The following is a 23,527-nucleotide window of genomic DNA, read 5'->3' as shown; positions in this document are numbered from 1 at the left end:
TTCTGACTCATAGCAACCCTATAGAACTGCCCCATAGGGTTTCCAAAGAGCAACTGGTGGATTCGAACCACTGACCTTTTGGTTAGCAGCTGTTAACCACTATACCACCAGGGCTCCCAAAGTACAATAAGTGATACAAAAATGAATTCCAGTACAGGAGAGAGTAACTTACAGAAACAAGCAAGAGTGGTAAATACCCAGATAAATACCCTGACTGGGAATCACTCACGTGCGTCACAAAATAAATTCCTGATTCAATTCTTTATGAAACACCACCACTGAGAAACGCTAAGAAAATCCTGACCCTCTCCAGTATTTCATCTTTCCTTGACCAGCTCAACCACTCTTCGTTCGTGAAAAAAGTATTCTATTGCCCACCCAAGTCCTGTTTATATTATTCCTAATATTTCTTTCCTCTCTGCAGTGCCTCATCTATTTCTTTTTATCATTCATGACGCCTCTTCCCACAGTACTTTACAAATTTTCGAGGGCACCCTTCCTCCTTTACTCTATAATTACTCTAGCACCTGAAAAAAACAGCACTTTCACACCCTCAATCAAACAAAACCTGTTGTCCATGAGTCAATTCCAACTCACAGTGACTTTATAAGACAAAGTAGAGCTGCCCATCAGGTTATCCAAAGCTGTCATCTTTATGGAAGCAGACTGCCACATCTTTCTCTCCAGGAGCAGCTGGTGGGTTTGAACTGTCCACCTTTCGGTTAGCAGCTGAGCGGTTAACCACCTGTGCCACCAGAGCTCCCTTTTCACACCCTAGCGAGCCCCAATTCAATAAGGCGAGAGTGTGGTTCAGGCGAATACCGCCAGTGAGAATGAATATAAGAATACTTTTATCGCTCTCAATCGTTAGATTCTTGGAGGCATCTTTTTCCTGAGCAATATTAAATCTTTCAACTGTCACAACATCTTTTAAGAAATCTCTTGCTTCACCTCATAAGGTGAGTTCTGACGGGGGACCTTACCTGGCATAAACAGCTGTGGAACTCCAATGGCTAAAGAATGTTCTGGTTGGGGCTCCCGGCCCCTCACCTCTCTTTTTGAGGGCAGAGAATGCTGCCGTGGCTTTCCCTTCCTGGGCTTGCCCATCCTGCTAATTTTAGGCTGCTTCCTCATGCTGGCTGCCTTGGGTATCAGCATGTGGCTCTCCTCTGAGGAGCTATTTTCTCCTTTGAGCCTCACTTGTTTGTTTCCAGCTTCTCTCCCTTCTCCGCCCCTCCCCACCTCTGTGAGGTTGACCTAGTGCATAGCAATAAAGTACCTTTGAGAATTATCATCACTCTGACCTGCATTTATTCCTGAATCTAGAGACCACAGCAAACTTTTAACATTAGATTTTAATTGCAATTTCCAGTAGCCAAAATTTCCAAATCATTTATCTAACAAGTATTTATTAGATTCTTACTATGGATAAGGTATTTTCCTGGGTCATACCCTAAATCACAGGTAAAAATGATAAACAAACCACCAAGACAGCAGCACTGGGAGCAGAGCACATCCTTTGGACCTGAGGTTTCTCTGCTGAAATGCTCCCAGCTAAAGAGAAGACTGATGACAAGGACTTCTCCAAGGCCGACAGAAAAGAGAAAGCCTTACCCTGGAGCTGACATCCTGAATTTGGACTTCTAGCCTACCAGGCTGTGAGAAAATAAATTTCACTTTGTTAAAGCCAAAAAAAAAAAAAAAAAAAGATAAAGCAGACTTGTATTTCACTGATAAAATCTTGATGACAAAGATTTATTAAATTTCTGCTATGTTCTGTGCTCTGTTAAAATCTGAGAGTATAAAAATCACTAAGCAAAGGCCTCGTCCTCAAAGAGTTCACAAGATATTCCAAGATACATAGAGATAGATACAAAGAGGCATGGGGTTATAAAGTGCTGTTGAGATTCAGTTTTCAGGGAATGAATGGACTTACTCCTTCTGTTAATCAGTAAAATTGGGTTTGCGATTACTCTATGAACAGAGTACTCTGCTGGGCACTGGAGAGAGTAAATAAAAGTACAACACAGGTTCCTCCCTTACAAAGATTTTACAATCTAAACAAGGAACAATTGCTCAATTGACAGATATTTAATGGATGCTTTTTTTTACTATACACATCTTCCTCATCAAGTGTTTTCTTTTTCCCTAGAGGTGCTGCTTTGGAAGATTTATTAACAATTTGTTTCTTATATTTTATTCATCAAAGACAAAAATTTTGCCAATTAGAGCTTCTGACCAATATGAAACAATTAGTATTCATTCATTCTTGCCGGTGGAAAGGTGAAAAGATCCAAGTACCTGTCCTTGAGCCCACTGTTGAATGAAGGAGAAGACAGATACTTTAATCGATTTTGTTTTAATGGGTCAAGGTCTATAGCAGAGGATGGCAGCAGAGAGGCGGTGTCTCCTGTCACAGAGGGCAATTCTTCATAAAGACGGTGTGCCTGACCTGAGCTGAGTCTTAAAATATGATACTCTTAAGTTGAAGGAGCAACGGGAAAATAGAGAGGTGTGAGTGTATTTCATAGCTTATAAAACAAGGACATGGTGTCCTCGGGGGGATGTGGCAGGGACGAGTTTGCAGAGGACTTTGAATGCCTAAATATTTTAAAGAGATATAATCAAATCTGGATTTCAGAAAGATCTCCCCAGTGACTGTGTTGATGGACCAAAGGTCCAATATTACATGAAGTCCATAGGCTGCAACAGAAATGCAAGCTGGAATTGATGATGGCCTGTACTGAGGCTGTGATGGGAGACATGAAGGTTGAAATGATTACAGCCAAGAGCAAAGAAATATTGCATCTTCATATATTATTGGCATAAGCAAACAAATTGCCTATTAACTTAAAAAAGATATAAGCTTGCAAGTGCAACAGACAATATGGAAATGCTGTGCAGCATTCTCAAGGCATTTTTTAATATCACCCTGAGCACTTTTCTATTCTGTGGAGCCAGAGGAGTAAGAAGGCTGGAGAAGCCATTCTGGGTGTTGAAAGCACAAGCGACGACTGGCAATATAACAAGATACATCTGAACACACTCAACTTAAGATTTTTATCCAACCTGAACCGAGTAAGACTGAGCACATCCATCATTTATTTACATCTTGGATAATTGCCCCTGTAAGGTTTATGGTTTGGGCATACCTTCCACATGACATGACTAAGCTCCCCAATACTTGGAAAGAGGTACTTAACACCTTGTTGAATAAAAATAAGTTACGAAACTCTGAGATTCCATTTGGGTAAATTACATTGACCTCTATGTGTTTACAATGTATTTTGGAATATGGAAAAACATTAGAATGGTGTTCAATAAAATGTTAGCAGTATATATTTCTTGGGGGTGGCATTTCTGATAGTTACTTGGTTCTTTGTATTTTACTGAATTGTTTAAATGACTAATGATTAGCATTAATATTTTTAAACAAAATCTATTTTAATTTTGAAAAATGGGAGTGCCTCATACTAAACAAATTTAAATTTAAGACAGAAGAGTTTTACATTACTTAAACCACCGCGCCATTGGTGACTAAATTGGAGAATGATCAGATGTTTCACCCTTATATTAATCGAGTAATTATATTCCCTGGCTATGCAGTTCTTTAAAAATAAAGATGTTCTCAACACTAAGAATAATCCTAATGTCCACCATTCCACAGGATTTCTATTTTACTGTCAGCGCTGTCAGCGCTTGTGAATGGGAGCAGTTTGAAAGCTGCTTTTTGGAAATTAGCTTGCTGGGTAAAGCTTTCTCTTAAAGATTGAACAGATGAAGTTATTTGTTGAAAGTGAACAGCAGCAAAATTTCAATTCACCTCCTAAGATCCCTATATTTACAAAAAGTAATTTTTCTCCTTTGGCTTTTTTTTTTTGGCATTTTTTTGGGCAAGCATATCTGTCATTTTAATACGTTTAAACTGTATTTAGGAAACGTGGAGGTGGCACCTATAATTTGTCTTCTAGGAACACTCTGTCCTTACTAGTCACTACCGCCTAACTGGTACTTTAGGCTATCAGATCTTACATTGAGATTATAAGAACACATTTTTCAAACTCTAATGAAAATCTGTTCATAAAAATGTCGGTGTTTTATGTATTTCTGGGTGTCAACTGTTATGACAATCTTTTTCATTCTTACAAAAGAACCTGAGCAGCAGTACATATTTTTTAAAGTTCGCAATCACTGTGTATAAAAGTTATCTGTATGCTGAAGGCAACTAACAACTGGTTCTACAGTACAGTAAACATAGGGAGTTCTGAAGGATTCTTTTCCCCCCAAGCTTTTCCTTCTCCTTACCTTTGTGATTCTCTGTGCTGCTTACATAAGATTTTTAACGCTTAATTAAGAATCTGAAATGTGTTGTCAGTTCCCCTTACAGTGATAAACAAATAAGATGCTCAGCAAGGCTGTTCTGTTTATAATCTTTCTTTGAAAGCTATTAATACAATTGATAAAATATTCATGCTGTGGCTAATTTCTACTCAAAGGAGCAGTACTGTTAATTTGATAAAGACCTGCAGTTACAATTTGTTTTAGTCCTGATCCTATTTGGGGGAAGTGAGGCATTACATTTAGCAAAAAAAAAAAAGTGTGTGTATGTGTATAAATTTCTACTCTGTCCCATAGGGTTGTTATGAGTCAGAATCAACTCAATGACAAAGGTGCTTTTTTTTTTTTAATGTGTATAAATAATCTCAACATTTTTCCATATTCAGGAGAGTAAACGTGTCCTTTGACTTATTGCTGATTTAGGTTATAATGGGACCTGGCAGAAGGAATAAAATAAAGCTGCCTTTCCAGATTTCATATTTCTAACAGCTAAATTAGAACTTTGCAACCTTAAATATCTTTACAAGGGCTTTTGAAATACAGCAACAAAAGAGTTCAATACGCTACCCAAAAAGCATGGCTGATTTCTTTCTGCTTTCTTTAAAAGAAAAACACATAGACTTAAAACATTTTAGATCTTACACTTCATACTGTATTACTCTGGCAATGCTCACTATTAATTAGAAATCACGGGATCTTCATCATGTGAAAGCTGTGGGATAAAGTTAATATTAAAGCCTCGGTTATCACAAAAGTTGAATTAAAAAAAACTTTTATTCTTTACTGCCACACATATACAAAACAGGGCACTCTGAGTACTTTGTTCAGAAAGAGTATTACCTGTAGTAATTGCGCTGTAATTTCAAATGTATGAACACATCCCCACATACTGGTCAAGGGCCACATTACATGTGATTTTTCAACCTTATGCCTGTTTGAATGTCAGTTGAATTACTATAATTAGAGGAGGGAAATCAAACACAAAGAAATCCAAGAGTTTTAAAAAGAAAGCATTTTAAAAATATCTCTGGTATTCATAATATATACATAATTGTTTCACACAGGGATACTGAGAAGAAAATTAAAGCCGGAATGTAAATTTGGAGCAGGAAAAGAGGTTGAGGATAATTGCAAGGGTGAAAGTTGAGCAGGATTCCTGTAATACATACCCAGAATTACTATCCTTTATGTTGGAGATTAAATGGCATATACCATAACATGTAATAAGATCAACAAAGTTTTGCTTGCATCCATTAAAAAGATCCACAGTTTCCTCTGGTATTCCTTATTTAAGCAGCAGATGAAAGTTTTTTCTTCCATGTCACTCATTTCTGGGTTAGTCCCATATTGATCCAGGGTAATAGAAAAAGGGTTTTATAATAACGTAATTCAAAAAGAAACACACTCTTGATTTTTCAAATTTAAGGTCAAAGCAGAACACTTGATTGTTCCCAGCCAAAACCTGTCTTCCTACTTCCCTCACCATCCATCCATATCTTTGTAAAAGTCCTCACCATTCAAAAAATGGTCAGAAATATACCAGTGGCCCAGCATCCCGTCTTTTCTCTGTTGTTGTTAGGTGCTGTCAAGTCAGTTCCGACTCCTAGCAACCTACGTACAACTGAATTAAATGCTGCCTGGTCTTGCACAATTGTGAGGATGATTGAGCCTATCATTGCAGAAACTATATCAATCCATCTCGTTGAGGGCTGCTGACCCTCTACTAAGCATGATATCCTTCTCCAGGGACTGGTCTATCCTGACAACATGTCCAAAGTACATGAGATAAAGTCTCACCATCCTCACTTCCTTCTAAGGAGCATTCTCACTGTACTTTTTCCAAGACAGATTTGTTTGTCTGGCAGTCCATGGTATATGCAATATTCTTCACCAACATCAGAGTACAAAGGCATCAATTCCTCCGTCTTCCTTATTCATTGTCCAGCTTTAGCATGCATATAAGGTGACTGAAAATATCATAGCTTGGGTCAGGTGCACTTCAGTCCACAAAGTGACAAATTTGCTTTTTAACACTTTAAAGAGGTCTTCTGCAGCAGATCTGCCCAACCGAACATGTCATTTGATTTCTTGATTGCTACTTCCATGGGCATTGATTGTAGATACAAATAAAATGAAATCCTTGACTTCAATCTTCTCTTTATCATGTTTCTTCTTGGTTCAGTTGTGAGGATTTTTGTTTCCGTTATATTGAGGTGTAATCCATATAGAAGTTTGTACTGTTTGATCTTAAACAGTAAGTGCTTCAAGTCCTCTTCTCTTTCATCTGCACATTACAGGTTGTTAATGAGTCTTCTTCCAGTTCTGATGCTGTGTTCTTCATATAGTCCAGCTTCTGAAATTATTTGCTCAGCATAAAGGATGAATAAGTATGGTGAAAGGATACAACTGACACACACCTTTCCTGATTTTAAGCCACGCAGTATCCCCTTGTCCTGTTCGAACAACTGCCTCTTGGTCTATGTACAGGTTCCTCATGAGCAGAATTAAGTGTTCTGGAATTTCCATTCTTTGTAATGTTAACCGTAATTTGTTATGATCTACACAGTCAAATGCCTTTGCACAGTCAATTAAACCGAGGTAAACATCTTTCTGGTATGCCCTGCTTCCAGCCAAGATCCATCTGACATCAGCAACGGTATTCCTTGTTCTGTATCCTTTTCTGAATTCAGCTTTAATTTCTAGCAGTTCTCTGTCAATGTACTGCTGCAACCACTTTTATCTTCAGCAAAATTTTACTTGCACGTGATATTAATGATATTATTCAATAATTTCCACATTCTGTTGGATCATCTTTCTTTGGGATGGGCACAAATACGGATCTCTTCCTGTTGGTTGGCCACGTAGCTGTCTTCCAAAATTTCTTGGCATAGACGACTGAGTACTTCTAGCACTGCATCTGTTTGTTGAAACATCTCAATTGGTATTCTGTCAATTCCTGGAGCCTTGTTTTTCGCTAATGATTTCAGTGCAGCTTGGGTTTCTTCCTTCAGTACCATCGATTCTTACCATATGCTACCTCCTGAAATGACTGAACACTGACCAATTCTTTTTGGTATAGTGACTCTATGTATTCCTTCCATCTTTTTTTTGATGCTTTCTGTGTCGCTCAATATTTTGCCCATAGAATCCTTCAATATTGCAACTCTAGGCTTGAATTTTCTCTTCAGTTCTTTCAGCCTGAAAAAGACGAAGTGTGTCTTTCCCTTTTGATTTTCTAACTCCACGTCCTTGTGTTTTGAATCTACCTTCTTCACTTCATCTCCATCACTACCACCTAGTATTCACCAATGTTATCTCCCACTTGGATTATTGCAAAAGGCTCCTAAATAATCTAATTTCCTCCGCTCTTGCCTTAGTCTAATTCAGCAATCCTGCCCAGTTATCATTTCCTTAACAAATATGACCACTCCTTGGCTCCTCCTACTTTAAAACCTGCGATGGTTAATTTTATGTGTCAACTTGGCTATGCTATAGTGCCCAATTGCTTGGTCAAACACTTATCTCCTTGCTGTTATGAAGTAGTTAAATGTGATTAAGTCAGCCGGCCTTAAGATTACCTTCCCTAATGTGAGTGGGCCTCAAACACTCAGTTGGAGGCCTTAAGAGCAGAAAAGGACTTTCTGTACTGTGTATTCTGCCTTCAGACTGCAAATAGACATTTTGCCAGAACTCTCTTCTTTTCACTTTTTCCACTGCCTGCTATGGATTTTGGAACATAAGCCTGCAGAAATCTCCAGCCTGACCTACAGATTTTGGACTTGCCAGCCCCCTGCAACTGTGTGAGTCAATTCCTTAAAATAAATCTCTCTCATACATATATATGTACATATAAGAGATATGCGAGAGAAAGATCACTGGTTCTGTTTCTCTAGAAGACCCTGATTAAGAAAAAACCCTTGGAATCTAACGAAGCTACTTAATGTTCCCTGCATGATCTACATTGGCCTGATCCAGCCTCTGCCTGTCTCCAAACATATCTAGTACCACTGCTCCATGTACACAAATTTTCTTGCATTTCCTGGAACATGCCAAGTTCTTCCCTGCCTCAAGGGCTTTGCTTTGTTCCCTCCACCTGGAATGTTTTCTCATCCTTTTCTTCTCAGGGCTAGATCCTTCTCTTTCTTTAGTTTTCAGTTTTAACAGCAGATACTCCATTGAGGCCTTTGCTACCCATCCTATTTCAATGTCTCCCTCTATTATTCTCCATCTCTACCTCCCTTTTTTTCCCCTTTAGTATTTATTACAGGTTGCAATTTTTTTATTTGCCTGCATAAGAAAATCTCTCTCTCCTACTGGTAGCACGTAGTAGGTGCTCGATAAACATGTGTTGAATACATCTTATAAAAGATCTGACTGCCTTGTGTACATTTCAGGTTGAAGCCATAATGCTAGGCCAAAGGCCAAGGAAAATGGATGAGTGTGGAAATAGGTGGAGCAGGGGGATTTAAGACTACGGGTTTGAGCATTACTATTATTTTTTTTTCCAGAAATGAAAATAATAGGTGAAAAAAATTTTACTCTTGTTCTAAATTAAAATTACTGATGATGCAGAATACCTTCTCAATTTTTTTTTACTACTTGTAGTTAAAGAGATAATACTAGTAATAAGAAAAGCTATTTACAAAACACTTGCCACATAAAAGGTACCATACATGTTATCTTATTCATCCTCACAACTACCCAGTGAAATACAGAATACTATCACTACCAATTACAGAAATTGAGACTAAGAAGTTAATTTTCTGTAAATCATACAGTCAGTAAGTTTCTGTGTGTATTATAGGCAGATTGAGGGACAGTGGTCTGAGGTGGGCTGCAAGGTTCAGGCTCCGGATCCAGAAGCCATACCAACATCTTGTGTTGCTTTTATACAACAAATTTACATTATCCAAACAACCTTGTGATCCTATACTTGTTTCACTTTCAAGATGACCACTGGCTATTTTTCAAGATCTTACACCACAGACTTTATAGGGTCATAAGGTCAAAAGGAACATCCAGAGATGTCCATTCTACCTTCTACAAGCAAGACCTATTTTTAAAAATATTCCAGATTTAGATGCTGCACGTGGCAGAAACAGCTGTCCACCAGCTCTTCCTTCCAGCCTCTGGGAACTCAGAGAGGAATTAATTTCCCAGCCTTCCTGCATGTACATGTGCAGTTTTTGTTAATGTTATGGATGCAGAAGTGATATGTGGCATCTAATACAAGAGTTTTTAAGGGGCTCTGTCTGCCCAACTCCCCCCCACTCCAACCCCAAGGCCCTTGGAAATCAGTTCTCATTCTTTAGGGAAACACACTTGGGAGTGTTAAAAACCCAAGAAACCAAAACAGTTATGTAGGTTTCCGACTCATAGTGACCCCATACTGCCCTGCTGGGTTTCCAAGGGGCAGCTGGTGGATTTGAACTGCTAACGTTTGGTAAGCCAATGAGTTCTTAAGCACTATGCCATCAGGGCTCCTGGGATTGTTAAAGAGGTAAGAAATACACTTCTATTATGTTAAGCCACCCAAATGTTAGTGTTTATTTGCTGCAGTATCAAGTGCCTATCTTAAAGTTCCTGAAGACCACCCCCCCCAAAAATTCCTGATTCCCATAACTTCCCCCTTAATGATATATTCTGAGGCCTGGTGGCACCGTGCTTAAGAGCTTGGCTACTAACCAAAAGGCTGGCAGTTCCAATCCATCAGCCACTCCTTGGAAACCCTATGGGGCAGTTCTATTCTGTTCTATAGGGTCGTTATGAGTCGGAACTGGATGGCAGTGCGTTTGGGTTTTTTTTTTTTTTTTCCTGAGGCATCAAGTCCTTAAGGTCAAGAAACAACAAACAAAAGTCCTACAAGGGCAATGAAGCTTTCAAAATAAGAATAAAGGATTTTTTGTGCATTTCCACCACTCCCAATATTGAAATTATCCTTTCTTTGCTTACACATCTTGTAATTTTTACTCTTATCTGTGCGCCATATTTTTAAGTATTCTAGCACAAACTCTTCCTAATCTGAAATATAATTTCCAATAAGAGATAAACACGGCCTACTGTGGAATTCCTTCTAGATTCTCAACATTTACCCTGAAGTCCAGCTTCTAGCAAATTCTAAGGTGGAATTTCCAAAGTTCCTTGTCTTAAGTTTTTCAGTTCAGACTGGACTAGGGAACCTGGATTTCCTTTTTTTTTTGAAGCAGGGAGTATAGTCACGCGCATTACTTAATTTTCTCGGAATGAAGAATGCCCGCAGTTAAATTTATCTTCTAAGAAGTGCAGAAAGTGATGGGAACCATAACCATCTCAGTAGCCCAAAGAGGTGCTGATGGCGTTTAACGTGAGTAACTTCAGTCATTGACATCAAGAGACCGCGTATCCTCAGAATAGCGTCAGTTAAGGATAAGAGATAAGAGGTTTCACTGTCTTCATACTTGTGATATTTCACCTCCTACTTCGAATTCTCCTTGGAAAAAGGCCAAATAAGATGAAAACACCGGAACCTACGAGCAGAAAGACATCAAACCAAAAAACGAAGATATTTCTTCATTAAAAGACCCTTGTGCACACGGAAGCGCTGTTACCAAACCCGGCGATACCTCTTCGCCGCCCGTATCTCTTCCCAAACTCCAACTCCTCCATCCTGCGTCTGGCTTTTCTCGAAGCAACGCAAAGCGGCATAAAGCGCAGGCGCGTCGATTCCCAGGCCCGGGAGGGTTCCGGCGCAGGCGCGCGGGGCGGGAAGTGGGCGGGCTCGGGCGCGTGCTCCGCGGCCCACTTCCGGCCGGCCCCTCCCCCTCCCCCGCGTAGCCACCTCCCCGTCTCCGTTCTCCTCCCCAGCCTCTCCCCTAACTCTCCCCGCCCCTCGCGCTCTCCGCCCGGCTCGCCTCCCGCCCTTCCCCTCCCGCTCCATCCGGGTCGCAGACGGCTTGTCTCTGGACTGGACAGCAGTGGCGGCTGCTTTCCTCTGAGGAGCCCGGTAAAGTTTCACAGAGGCCAGAGAGGGGAGCAGCGGAGCAGCGGCACCGACGCCGGAGGAGCCCTGGCGATCGCCGCCACCGGCTGAAGGAGGAGGGTCCAGGAGCTGGAGACCTGCCTCAGCTGCCGCGCTCCTCGGTGCCGCGCCGCCTCGCTTTCTGGGGAGGGGCCGCCCCGCGTCGCCCTGGGCTCCCCTTGCCCGAGGCCCGGGTGAGTCGTTGTCCCGGTGGGTTCGGGGGTGTGTGACGGCGTCAGGGAGGGGGCAGGCCGGGCTGGGCGGAGACAGGCCGGCCTGGCGCAGGGCGCTCTCTGGGCGCTTCCTCGGTGGGGGCGGGGGCGAGGGCAGTGTCGGGGCGCCCGGGGCTGAGGGCTGGAATGTCGCACCTCCCCAGGGAAGGGCCTCCCCGGAGCGGAGGGCCGCCGGGGCTGCCGAGCCTCGTCCGCCGGCCTCTGCGGCTGCTGCGGGCGGACGGCTGCCGCGGTTGTGGTTGTGGTTGTGGTTGTGGTCGGCCCGCGAGGTGCTGGGTGTGTGCGGATGGTTTCTCTCCCCGGGTCCCGGGGAGCTGATCCGGGTGGCTGTTCGGGGAGGGTTCGGAATAAACTGCTTCTCACTCCCCTACCTGTTGCTGGCGTAAGGACGCCTTTCCCATGCCCCCTCTGCTGACTTTTTAAAGAAAAAGGGTGGCTAAAACTCCTGCGCTGAAATCGGGGGGTCTTTTCCTCTCTTCTCTTAAAAATAAAAAAAATAAACGAGAAGACAGTGAGGAACTCTGGGCAACTACCGAGTTGCCCCCCAAATAATGAAGTCAAACTTCACTCAGTGGATAGGAGGTGGAATGGGACAGCTTCAGTACTTGCTAGCCGAGAACGTAGGACAATTGGATTTTGAAACTTCGCAGGTTCTCTATAAGGAATGTGGGTGACTACATCAGGAATAAGGCTGACTTCCTGTAATGATGTTTTTTAATAACGCGATGTGTTTAAAATCTATGTAGGTTTAGATGGAGTGGATTGTGATATCTTTACAAGCAAAGACATTTTCAGTCAACGTGCTGGAAAGTTCTACAGATTTCGCCACCCAAACTGTCAATGTCCCAACCCCCATTGCTATTTGTGATACATCAGCAGTGCTGGGGTTATTTGCAGGCTTTTTCCATCTTCTAATAATTGTCCCAGAGGCATAGGTTGATAGATGCAGATTGCCCAAAGGAAAAATTTCAGTCGTAGTTACCACACATAGTAGAAAATGTTGAATTTGGGGGAAGTCTTAATTTTTTATTGTACTTTAGATGAAAGTTTGCAGAACAAACTAGTTTCTCATTAAACAGTACACACATTGTCCTGTGACATTGGTTAACAACCCCACCGCATGTCAACACTCTCCCTTCTTAACCTTGGTGGTGGTGGTGGTGTGGGGGGGGGGGGGAATCTTGATATTTAAACTGCATTTTTTTCTATGATTATCTTTAGTTATATACATTTAGTTTTAAAATTAAATTTATAGTGTGGTTGGAATGTTACTTGTTTTGATTTGTAAAGTATATTTGGAGACGATTGTCTTAACATCATGGCATAATTTTCTCTACTGCCTACTAAGGCAAAATTAGTATAAATATCTAGAAGAGTCATTTAAATCGTGGGAAACTTACAGTTTTCGTTATTGGTTTTATTTCTGTTACAGATCAGAGCTTCAGTTTTCTCTTGATGTGGAGGTAGGTATTAGAAAGTTTAATCATGCCATGATTTGAGAGAGATTGCAAGGTTGTATTTTTCTGCAGTTGCCTAAATTGTTCACTGTGTATATAGTTGACTTTTTTGGGTGGTGGAAAAATATGTCATTTCGTGCGCCTACCGGAATTAAAGCAAAAAGCAAAAAATATGGGACTATTTAATCAAGATACTTAGCATTTCCATTAGTTTAGACTATCACAAGGTAATAAAGTCAAAACTAGGTAATATGTTTTTAATTGTGAAAAGAATCATGGAGAATGGCTGTATTTTCCCGAAACATTTCTATATGATGCATTTAAAAAATACAAGCGGTTGGCTTTTGAAACTTAATGGTACCTATGTAGCATATTATAAACTAGCCTGAATGTTTCCTTTATAGCGATTATTGTAGGCTAGCACTTGAAAGGGCAATTATATATCATGTTTCTTTTGAAGTCATACTAACTTTTTTCCTCTCCCCAGACATAGGGTTACCTCCAACTTTCCCGTGTCTCAGAAGGGAGTTTTTTATTGAAACTGGAAGACCTAAAGAAATTCAAGAATGTTGTGTTGGGGAAATGCATCCTTTGGACAGCTAGGCTTGGGTGGAATTGATGAAGAAATTGTATTAGAGCCCAGAAAAAGTGACTTTTTTATAAATAAAAAGGTCCGAGATGTAGGATGTGGACTCAGGCATACTGTGTTTGTTCTGGATGATGGAACAGTGTACACATGTGGATGTAATGATCTAGGACAACTGGGTCATGAAAAATCTAGAAAGAAACCAGGTAAGTTGAAAAAGAAATTTTATGTTGCTGTTTATAATTATAATATCATTTAATTTTGAAGTGTCATAGAATTTCTCTAGTCCTAAACCCATATTCTTTATCAAGCTTTAAAAGCAAACTAGGAATTAAATAGATTCTTTACATTTGCAAGCTTCTAAGTATTTTAATTAGTTTTTTTAACTACTGCTTTTATAAATATTTATTGTATGAGGCTTTAGTTTTAGAACGTAATTATGGTAATGTAAAACAATGATGAAAGAAAGCCTGCAGCGTATAGATTGTCTTTGGTGTGGAGAATATAGGTATATAGTGTGTCTGTCCTCTTTAGTAAAAATCCCATTCAGCCACTTTGAGCATATTCTAAGTGCACAGTTTACTCTGTTGTTTTCCATATATCAGAAAGAAAAAAAAAAGGTGAAAGATTTTTATTTTCAGTTACTTGCTTAGAATATATGTTAATTCTTCTGTGGCCCCCCCCCCCATCGTTGTATTTTAAATACATAATTTTATTTGGCTTTGTTGGAAATACCTTTTATTCCCCTAATCACTACTCCCAGGTAGCAACAATAGCTATTAAAGGTTTTGTGAATAAGAAGTATCCTGATTTTGTAGTAGCCTTACAAGCCAAATTTAAAACGATTTGTAGGGTAATGAGAATTTTGAGGAATTTAGTCACATTTCATGTTCTGTTTTCCTGGATACACGGTTTTAAAATCAGATATTACCATTTTTTGGAATATCATCCTTATGTGAATTTTGCTTTCAATTGTAACTAGAACTTAATATCTTAAGGTGGTAAATTCAGATAAGACTGTGGCTATACTGACTTACAGTTCCCTTAACTTTAACAGTAATGGCACTTAAATATTTTCTGTGGCAGTTATTTTTTTCTTTATCACTTCATTATTTAAGTGGCTTCTATTGTTAGTCTACTTTTGAGATATTAATGTAGGTATAAAATAAAAAGGCATTAAATTAAGGCATGTTTCATCTTTCACGCTATCTCGCCATCATGCCAAAAATCACTTTTCTAGCTTGTAAATACTGTGTAGTTTTCAGGCGTTCATTGTAGTTAGGATCTCAATCTCTTTTCTTCTGCCTTAGTTTGTAATTTAGTTTTTATTGGATTAATGACAGTAATGCTTACTACAGTAGATTTAATTATTGCAGGACTCAAGGCAAATGGTGGCTTTCATGTACTCTACCTCTCTAAGAATGTTTTATGGAATCCTATCATTTTTTTTTTTTATTAGATTTGTATAATGTCAGCATTGAGGTCATGTTGGGGGAAATGCATGGTAATTTATTGATATTCATTTGAATGATAGACCTCCTTTGGAGACAGAGACTTTTTTGCTTAGCTTTAAATGCTGCCTCAGGCTGAGATTTTCGTGACATTGGGACTGCTGCTCTTTGTACTTTAACACGTCCCACAGAAATAACTGAACATCTCTCTATATGTTTTTACTATTGCTGAGAGGCAACAGAGTAGATAGCAAGTACAATGTCGGCATGTAGAAATTACCAATAGTTACTGAGATTTATTAAGGTTTAGAAATTTTAAATGTTATTAAATATCTGTTCCGTGTCCAGGACAAAGGTAGATACTGCATTAGTAGTATAACAATTAGTGCCTGGAACAGCTTCTGCCTCTATAGGTAAGAGTCTAAAAACTTAACTAGCAAGAGAGGCTTCCTCTTGGTCGTGTTGACGTTGTGATGATTGCGTTGTGACACCTGTACCATCTTATTGATTCATCCTGGAAGCAATATTTGGTAATATAAAGTTGGGAGGATAGGTTCCCCTAACTTACGACACCTCTTTAGGATTGCCTCATTACTGGCCATGGCATACCACAGCCTGTGGAATAGAAAAGAAGTTGAGGGCTGAACTTTGTCTTTGAGAGATTTAGAGCATGGGTTGGGAGGTAAGGCATACATAAATGAGACAACTGAAGAAAATTGAAATTTGACATATACGTACTTTGAGCCTGGAGAATTTAAATTGTGGGAAATACCATTGTGGGCTAAAATTAAAGATTCCTGGGAGAAAATGAAGCCTTAAATTTAATTTAATCAGTGGTTACATAAATAGCCCAAAAATAAGTCTGGTGCTGCAATTTTTTAGTTTTGTGGGCGGGGGAGGGATGGATCCTGAGTGCCAGAAAAGCTTTTCATTACCGGAAGTCCAGGTTCAGTGGGGAAAACTAGAAGTTCAAGAACAGGTAGTTGCTCTGATAGAAAAGTCATAATTTAACCTTAGTCTTGTTTTAAGATGTTTGAGTGGTAAATTTTTAATCATGTTTTTAACAAAAATTATTTCTATTTGGAATAATTCTTTAACAATTTAAATGTGCTCCTTCCTCAAACCCTGTCCCCCCCCTTTTTTAAATTTGTGAGTTTGCGGACTGAATTAGAAGACAAGGGGTTGTCAAATCATATTTAATTGGTAATTGGTAATTTTCTGGTAATTGAGCGAGTCTTTGTATTTCTAGGGCCGTATAATAACAGCTCATGTCATCTGAGCTTTAAACTTGTGGCAGACAGAAAGGAGGGATCTAAGAAATTGTTTCCTCAGAGAGATTGGTTTTATAAGCAGGCAAAATATTCTGTCTCTAAGAAGGAGTAAAAAAAGAAAGAGGTAGCCTCATTCATTGAAGATAAGTTGTCCTTGAGAATCATAATAATCTACGGAAGGACTTGGCCTTAAAACCCAAAGACCAAAACCCACTACCGTTGAGTCGATTCCTACTCACAGCGACCCTATAGGACACGGTAGAACTGCCCCGTAGAGTTTCCAAGGAGCACCTGGCAGATTTGAACTGCTGACCTTTTGGTTACCAGCCGTAGCACTTAACCACTATGCCACCACTTGGCCTTCCAAACCAAAAACCAAACCCAGTGTCGTCGAGTCGATTCCGACTCATAGCGACCCTATAGGACAGAGTAGAACGGCCCCATAGAGTTTTCAGGGAGCGCCTGGTGGATTCGAACTGCCGACCCTTTGGTTAGCAGCTGTAGCACTTAACCACTACGCCACCAGGGTTTCCCCACTTGGCCTTAGACTGTAGTAAATAGGTTTGACCTATAGTGTATTCAGAGAGAGTTTCCATTCTAGACTTTTGAAGTCCTTTGTTATACCAAGAGTGTAGATCATGTCCGTGCTCATCTCTGCTCTCATGTGCGTATATATGTATGCCCCTTGCTATCAGTATTAGTTTTTCCTAAATCATTTCCAGGGATGTGAACTTGTATTCATTTTCACGTATGTAGTTTTCCTTCATTAGAACTTTCTTAATACCTTTTTTTTTTAAAAAAGCTAATGCCTCTCATTTTCTTAATTCGTAGCTAACAGATAAATATATTGTCTTTAATATGCTAGACTAGTCCATCTAAATGATTTGTTAGTTTTACTTCTACGCTTTCTTACAAAACTCATTTCTGAAGATTTTAAGATAAATTTATAGGAAGTATACTGTAATACTTACTGGTGGCATAGTGTTCAGCTACAGCTGCTAACCAAAGGGTCAGCAGTTCGAATCCACCAGGCGCTCATACTTAACTGGTGGCATAGTGTTCAGCTACAGCTGCTAACCAAAGGGTCAGCAGTTCGAATCCACCAGGCGCTCCTTGGAAACCGTATGGGGCAGTTCTACTCTGTCTTATAGAGTCACTGTAGTGTTGGAATCGACTCAACGGCGACGAGTTTTTACTAACCGTATATCCAATAAGTATAATTTGGTGATTGTGGTCCATTTGTTTCATGTTAGAAATGCTGAATTATTTTATGACCACAATTTGTAAATAATGTATAGTTCTGTTAAAAATGAGTGTGTTGATAGCTTTTTGTGTTTACAGAATTTTTTCACATAGATTATCTCATTTAGTCCTCACAGTCACCTTGTAAAGTAGCTATGGCAGCAAGTATTATAGTCCCCATTTTACAGATGAAAATGAAATTAAAAGAGTTTAAGAGAGGTCACTAGGCTAGCAAATGTTGAGAGACCATTCGAAATCCTGTGATTTTACCATTATCCCACAAAGCTGTTCCCCTCCCATATTTAGAAGGCAGAGAAATATTTATTTACCAAGGAGGAAATAGTTTCCCATCAGTATTTTAATGTAATTCTGAGGGTTTAAAGAAAAGAAACTAAAAAATTTTATTTTATAACTACATGAAGACACCATGTTTTATGGTTTTCCCTCTTAATTTTGTGCATAAATTCAAAGAAAAGGCCATTTTAGGAAACTTACAAGAAGATTGAAAGTTCTTTTTTCAAGATACAATATTGTACCAACATGAATTAAAAATTCAAATATATATAGGTTTTTCTTGAACAGAAGACAGCGTGGTTAGCAAAGCCAGCAATAGGTAAAGTTTTGAATATTACATAAAATTTGTCATAGTTCATCCTCATCTCTTTCATAGAAGTTATGAAGATGATGTACATTGATTCTATGTTGTCTGTATCCCAAAATGATAAGATCTACTGTTGGTTCATTCTGATAAGCATTTTGGTTACATAGCAGTAATTACTTTCTTCCCTTTCTTTTCTTCGTTTTCTTACCTGTCTCTGAAAAACATAAAACTATAAATGATTTGTTCCTTAAAATACAGTTAAAATTAAAAATATGTATATCAAAAATAAATATAAATATTAAGATAAAATTATTCACTTAGGGCAGATTAAAAATACTAAATTATGTATTTCTCATCGAAGTAAAGCATATAAGAACGAGGAAATAAGTGCCTAATTTTTATGATATTTCCTAAGGAAGAGAAAGATGTGAATGATATAAAGACTTGAAAAAAGTACCATTTTTTCGCAGATAATGCACCCATGTAGATAACGTGTGTGGAACACACATATCACGCATAGCGCACTTAATGAAAATAACATGAGGGGATTGTGCAGTTGGCAAAAATAACGTGTGTTATTTGTGTAAAAATATGGCAAGTGCTTAGGTCAGGAGTGGATGCTTGCTTTGGATGCTTTACTTTGAGAAAGGTTAGTGCTCAAGAATCAGTGTCAAGGGTAGGAAAAAAAATCATAATGGAAACAGGTGCCTAATGTTAGATGTATAATAATACTTTACTTTGTGTAGGACCCTACATCTGAGGAATTTCAAGAACATTACACAATAACTCATGGTTCCTTTCAAAATGCTTGTGACACAATTTGCAAGAATTATCCTCATCTTAGGGGATAAATTTATGGAGAAATGGCAGCACAAGTTGGTAAGTAACTTGTCAAAACAGCAGATGACTGGTGAACAACTATAAATTGAGTCTGAAAGCTTGAGTCTACCAGTCTCCTACCCTATTCACTAAATTGTGCTTGTGTTTAGAATTATTTATAGTAATATCTTCTGTTTGAGGCAGATCAAACACTAATGCACAGATTATGTCTTTGCCATTTTATTTGATGGCCTCCTGAAGCAAATCATTATTTTACCAAGGTGTTTGCGTTGTCATGCCTCTTTGGTACATCATAGTAATCCTGTACAGTGTGAAGAATATATAAACGAACAAAAACACACTATGGTAACACCCAGTCTTTCCTCTTTTATATACCATAATCTGTACCCCTTTGTTCTCTCACTGCTATGCTACACTACTATCCAAGGTCTGTACTAACTGACAAGCACAATTGATTTGGTGGCTGTCATTGGAACTGGGATTAGTTACGTTGACTCAAGTCCGCCATGTAACTTTCTGTAGGATGTCTTGGTTTGGCTTATAAAACACTTAACCCATAGAGAAGACAGCAATAGCTATAGGTACCCGACCTGAGCACTGTGACATATGAAGGCTTCTTTTAAAGGGTATGGAACCAATGATTTTCTTTTTGTGCTTGAGATTTTAGTGTTTTTACCTGATTGAAAGTGAGCCACGTACTTTGCCTAAAAGAATGGGCGTATGGTAGATTTTGGTTTCACAGTTTGGACTGTTGCTAGATATTCTCGTTACATATGGTAGCCTAGGTGGTCTAGTTTCTGTCATCTTAGTAAGGATTCATAGAGTTTTATGTCCTGATATGTCATACAAATATATTGCTAAAGCTTATTTCTCACAAACCCCATGTAATTTTTAAATTACATTGAAGAAATAAAAGTTACTTCACAGATAATTTGCTTACAGCCAGAATGCCCCTTAGAAGCGAGGAAGGGGAGACTTTGTCTCATGTAGTTTGGACTTGTTATCAGGAGAGACTGGTCCCTGGAGAAGAACATCATAGTTGTTAAAATAGAGGGTCAGGGAAAGAGAAGAAGACCCTCAGTGAGATGGGTTGACATAGTGGCTGCTTTGATAGGCGCAAACGTAGCAATGATTATAAGGATGGCGCAGGACTGGACAGTGTTTCGTTCTGTTGTACATAGGGTCACTTTGATTCGGAACTGACTTGACGGCACCTAACAACACCCGGGTGTAGGAGTATCAGATACTTGGGATACGTAAAGAACACCTAATATAGAAAATGTATTCAAACATTGTTTGGGCTAGGATTGTGTCAGTGAGTAGAAAAGTGGGTAGCATTAATGAAATGATATTAAAGAGCTTGTGGTTTATCTCTTTTCAGCTCTTCTGGTTTTTTTTTCCATGTCGATGGAATAAAAAGGCCTTACTTATTTTTATATCTTAATGAATAATGGTAGTTACTTTACATGCAAGAAGAACCTGTGCTGTGTGTATGTATACAAAAATATTGAAGTTATTTTTGTTAAGGGGAACATGTCTTGAGTTTTGTTGGCTCATTCTTTAAACCATAATACTTTATTTACCTTGAATTACCCTTTTGTCTTTATTTCTAGTGTGGCAGGAATTTAGTTTAGCCTTTCTTGACCATAAAGAAAACATTCTAGAATCCTTTACTAATATGTTTTTCAGGTATTGTTTTAAAATATCCAAATTATTTCTTTGTCAATATCCATGTTTATTCTCGTTTCCCATTATTATTCTGAAATAAGAATACATTCTTAGTTTTTCATAATTGTTTTCTAGTTGTTAGAGAATTTGGGAAACACAAGAAGATGTAAATCCGCCATATGCTGTCATGCATAGATAAATACTATTGTCATATGGGCCTTTTTCTATGCTCTTGTGTTTCAGGTTATAGATCAGGAACATGTTCTTGTAGTTGACCTTTTTTCAATAATAGTTGAAAGATAATTGAATATTTTCCCATGTTTTTAAATATTGTTTAAGAACACTATTAATGATTATTTAACATTTTATCATTTGGATGTACGGAAATTTATATACATAGTCTCTTAATTTTTGGAGTTTTTTCCAGATTTTTTTGTTATAAGTAATGCTGCCACGAACGTATTACATCAGTTTAATCTTTATTTGCGTCTCTGTTTGTCTCTTGGAAAAAAGAACGTCTTTAATTTTAGCAAACCTAGGAGGAATGATAATGGAATTTAATTTATTTTTCAAAAGTTTAAGCACAGTTGTACTTTACAAAGTTGATACGCTCAAGGTATTTTTAAGTAAAACATCTAAAAATGTGTTCATTTGACAAGCTTTTGACTAAGTATCATTAAAAAATTTAGTAGGGAAAAAAGTGTAACAGGGAAGATAAAACAAGTGCGCAAATAAATAGAAATGAATATAAAACATGCTAAGTATTATAAGATGCATAGAGTGCTGTGTAGAGATGGATAGTGTAACCATTTAGGATGAAGTGAATCATAGATGAGCTTTTGTGAGGGAAATAGCACATAAACTGGACGGATAGGTAGTATTTCAAGGAGGAAAGAATAAAGAGTGCTTTTTAGGTAAAGCAGCTCAAATAGTGATAGTCAAGTTTGAAGCCTATTAAGGGAATACTACTCCAGTGAACTGAAATGTCTGAGAAAACTAACCAGGAAAGTTAGAAAGGTAAATATTAAGGTCAGATTATAGAATTAAATCAGAGAGCTTGAATTTAATTTGATGAGTAACCACTGATAGTTTGGAATGGGAATTAATCAGGGATTTTTAGAAAGGAGGAGTTGGAGGGGAGAGATTTGGAGGCGAATTAGGTTTCGATGATAGTCCTGTAAAACAAGAAAAGAACAGGTAAATCAAGGAGAGATTAGGGAAGCCAAAAGGATGAACAGGTTTCGGTAACCAAATGGAAGTGAATGGTAATAGTAAAGGGAGGAACCAGGTGTAATCCTAGGTGGAATTCATTAATTAATAGCAATAGAGAGCCTAGAAAGAGGAGGAATGTTAACTCTGTTTGGTTTTAGGAGGAGAGATAAAAGACTGGTGAGGTGGATTTTGTTTTGGACTTAATGACAATATTCAGTGAGCAGTAAGAAATTCAGTACTGTAAATGGACAGAAAGATCAAGGCTTGTTGTTGTTGTTAGGTGCCGTCGAGTCACCTCTGACTCATAGCGACCCTGTGCACATCAGAACAAAACACTGCCCAGTCCTGCGCCATCCTTACAATTGTGGTTATGCTTGAGCCCATTGTTGCAGCCACTGTGTCAGTCCACCTCGTTGAGGGCCTTCCTCTTTTCCGCTGACTCTGTACTTTGCCAAGCATGATATCCTTCTCCAGGGACTCATCCCTCCTGACAACATGTCCAAAGTATGTAAGATGCAGTCTCACCATCCTTGCCTCTAAGGAGCATCCTGGTTGTACTTCTTCGAAGACAGATTTATTTGTTCTTCTGGCAGTCCATGGTATACTCAACATTCTTCGCCAACACCACAATTCAGAGACATCAGTTTTTCTTTGGTCTTCCTTATTCATTGTCCAGCTTTCACATGCATATGATGTGACTGAAAATACCATGGCTTGGGTCAGGCACCTTAGTCTTCAGGATGACATCTTTGTTCTTCAGCACTTTCAAGAGGTCCTTTGCAGCAGATTTACCCAGTGTAATGTGCCTTTTGATTTCTTGACTGCTGCTTCCATGGCTGTTGATTGTGGATCCAAGTAAAATGAAATCCTTGACAACTTCAATCTTTTCTCTGTTTATCATGATGTTGCTCATTGGTCCAGCTGTGAGGATTTTTTTTTTCTTTATGTTGAGGTGCAGTCCACACTGCAGCCTGTGGTCTTTGATCTTCATTAGTAAGTGCTTCAAGTCCTCTTCACTTTCATCAAGTAAGGTTGTGTCATCTGCATAACGCAGGTTGTTAATGAGTCTTCCTCCAATCCTGATGCCCCGTTCTTCCTCGTATGGTCCAGCTTTTCGGATTATTTGCTCAGTGTACAGATTGAATAGGTATGGTGAAAGAATACAACCCTGGTGCACACCTTTCCTGACTTTAAACCAATCAGTATCTCCTTGTTCTGTCTGAACAACTGCCTCTTGATCTGTGTAAAGGTTTCTCATGAGCACAATTAAGTGTTCTGGGATTCCCATTCTTCACAATGTTATCCATAATTTGTTATGATCCACACAGTCAAATACCTTTGCGTAGTCAATAAAACACAGGTAAACATCCTGGTATTCTCTGCTTTCAGCCAGGATCCATCTGACATCAGCAATGATATCCCTGGTTCCATGTCCTTTTCTGAAACTGGCCTGAATTTCTGGCAGCTCCCTGTCAATATACTGCTGCCGCCGTTTTTGAATGATCTTCAGCAAAATTTTGCCAGTGTGTGATATTAATGATATTGTTCTATAATTTCCACATTCGGTTGGATCACCTTTCTTGGGAATAGGCATAAATATGGATCTCTTCCAGTCAGTTGGCCAGGAAGCT

At 38.9% G+C, this 23,527-nt stretch overlaps 1 protein-coding gene across 8 annotated transcripts in view; it reads left to right on the top strand.

Annotated features, from left to right (window-relative positions):
• Positions 1-11,228: 11,228 nt before the first annotated feature.
• The window catches only part of HERC4 (HECT and RLD domain containing E3 ubiquitin protein ligase 4), a 140,164-nt gene continuing 127,865 nt past the window's right edge, over positions 11,229-23,527 (top strand). For 4 of the 8 annotated variants that reach the window (XR_775670.3, XM_023546987.2, XM_003409289.4 and 1 more), the window contains exons 1-3: positions 11,230-11,529; positions 13,001-13,031; positions 13,513-13,817. Coding sequence is in view for 6 of the 8 variants with exons in the window: in XM_023546987.2 (XP_023402755.2) it covers positions 13,592-13,817 (226 nt within the window). In the remaining 2 variants the exon portion in view is untranslated. Of the gene's footprint in view, positions 11,530-13,000; positions 13,032-13,512; positions 13,818-18,928; positions 19,056-23,527 lie in introns of those variants that run through there. The other 4 variants (XR_010318112.1, XM_064269629.1, XM_003409290.4 and 1 more) reach the window with 3 other exon arrangements.

Source organism: Loxodonta africana, chromosome 16 (assembly GCF_030014295.1).
Source record: "Loxodonta africana isolate mLoxAfr1 chromosome 16, mLoxAfr1.hap2, whole genome shotgun sequence".
In the NCBI taxonomy this organism is placed as follows: Eukaryota; Metazoa; Chordata; class Mammalia; order Proboscidea; family Elephantidae; genus Loxodonta; species Loxodonta africana.
Note: the sequence above shows the minus strand (reverse complement) of the source record. Positions and strands in the feature narration are given on the sequence as shown.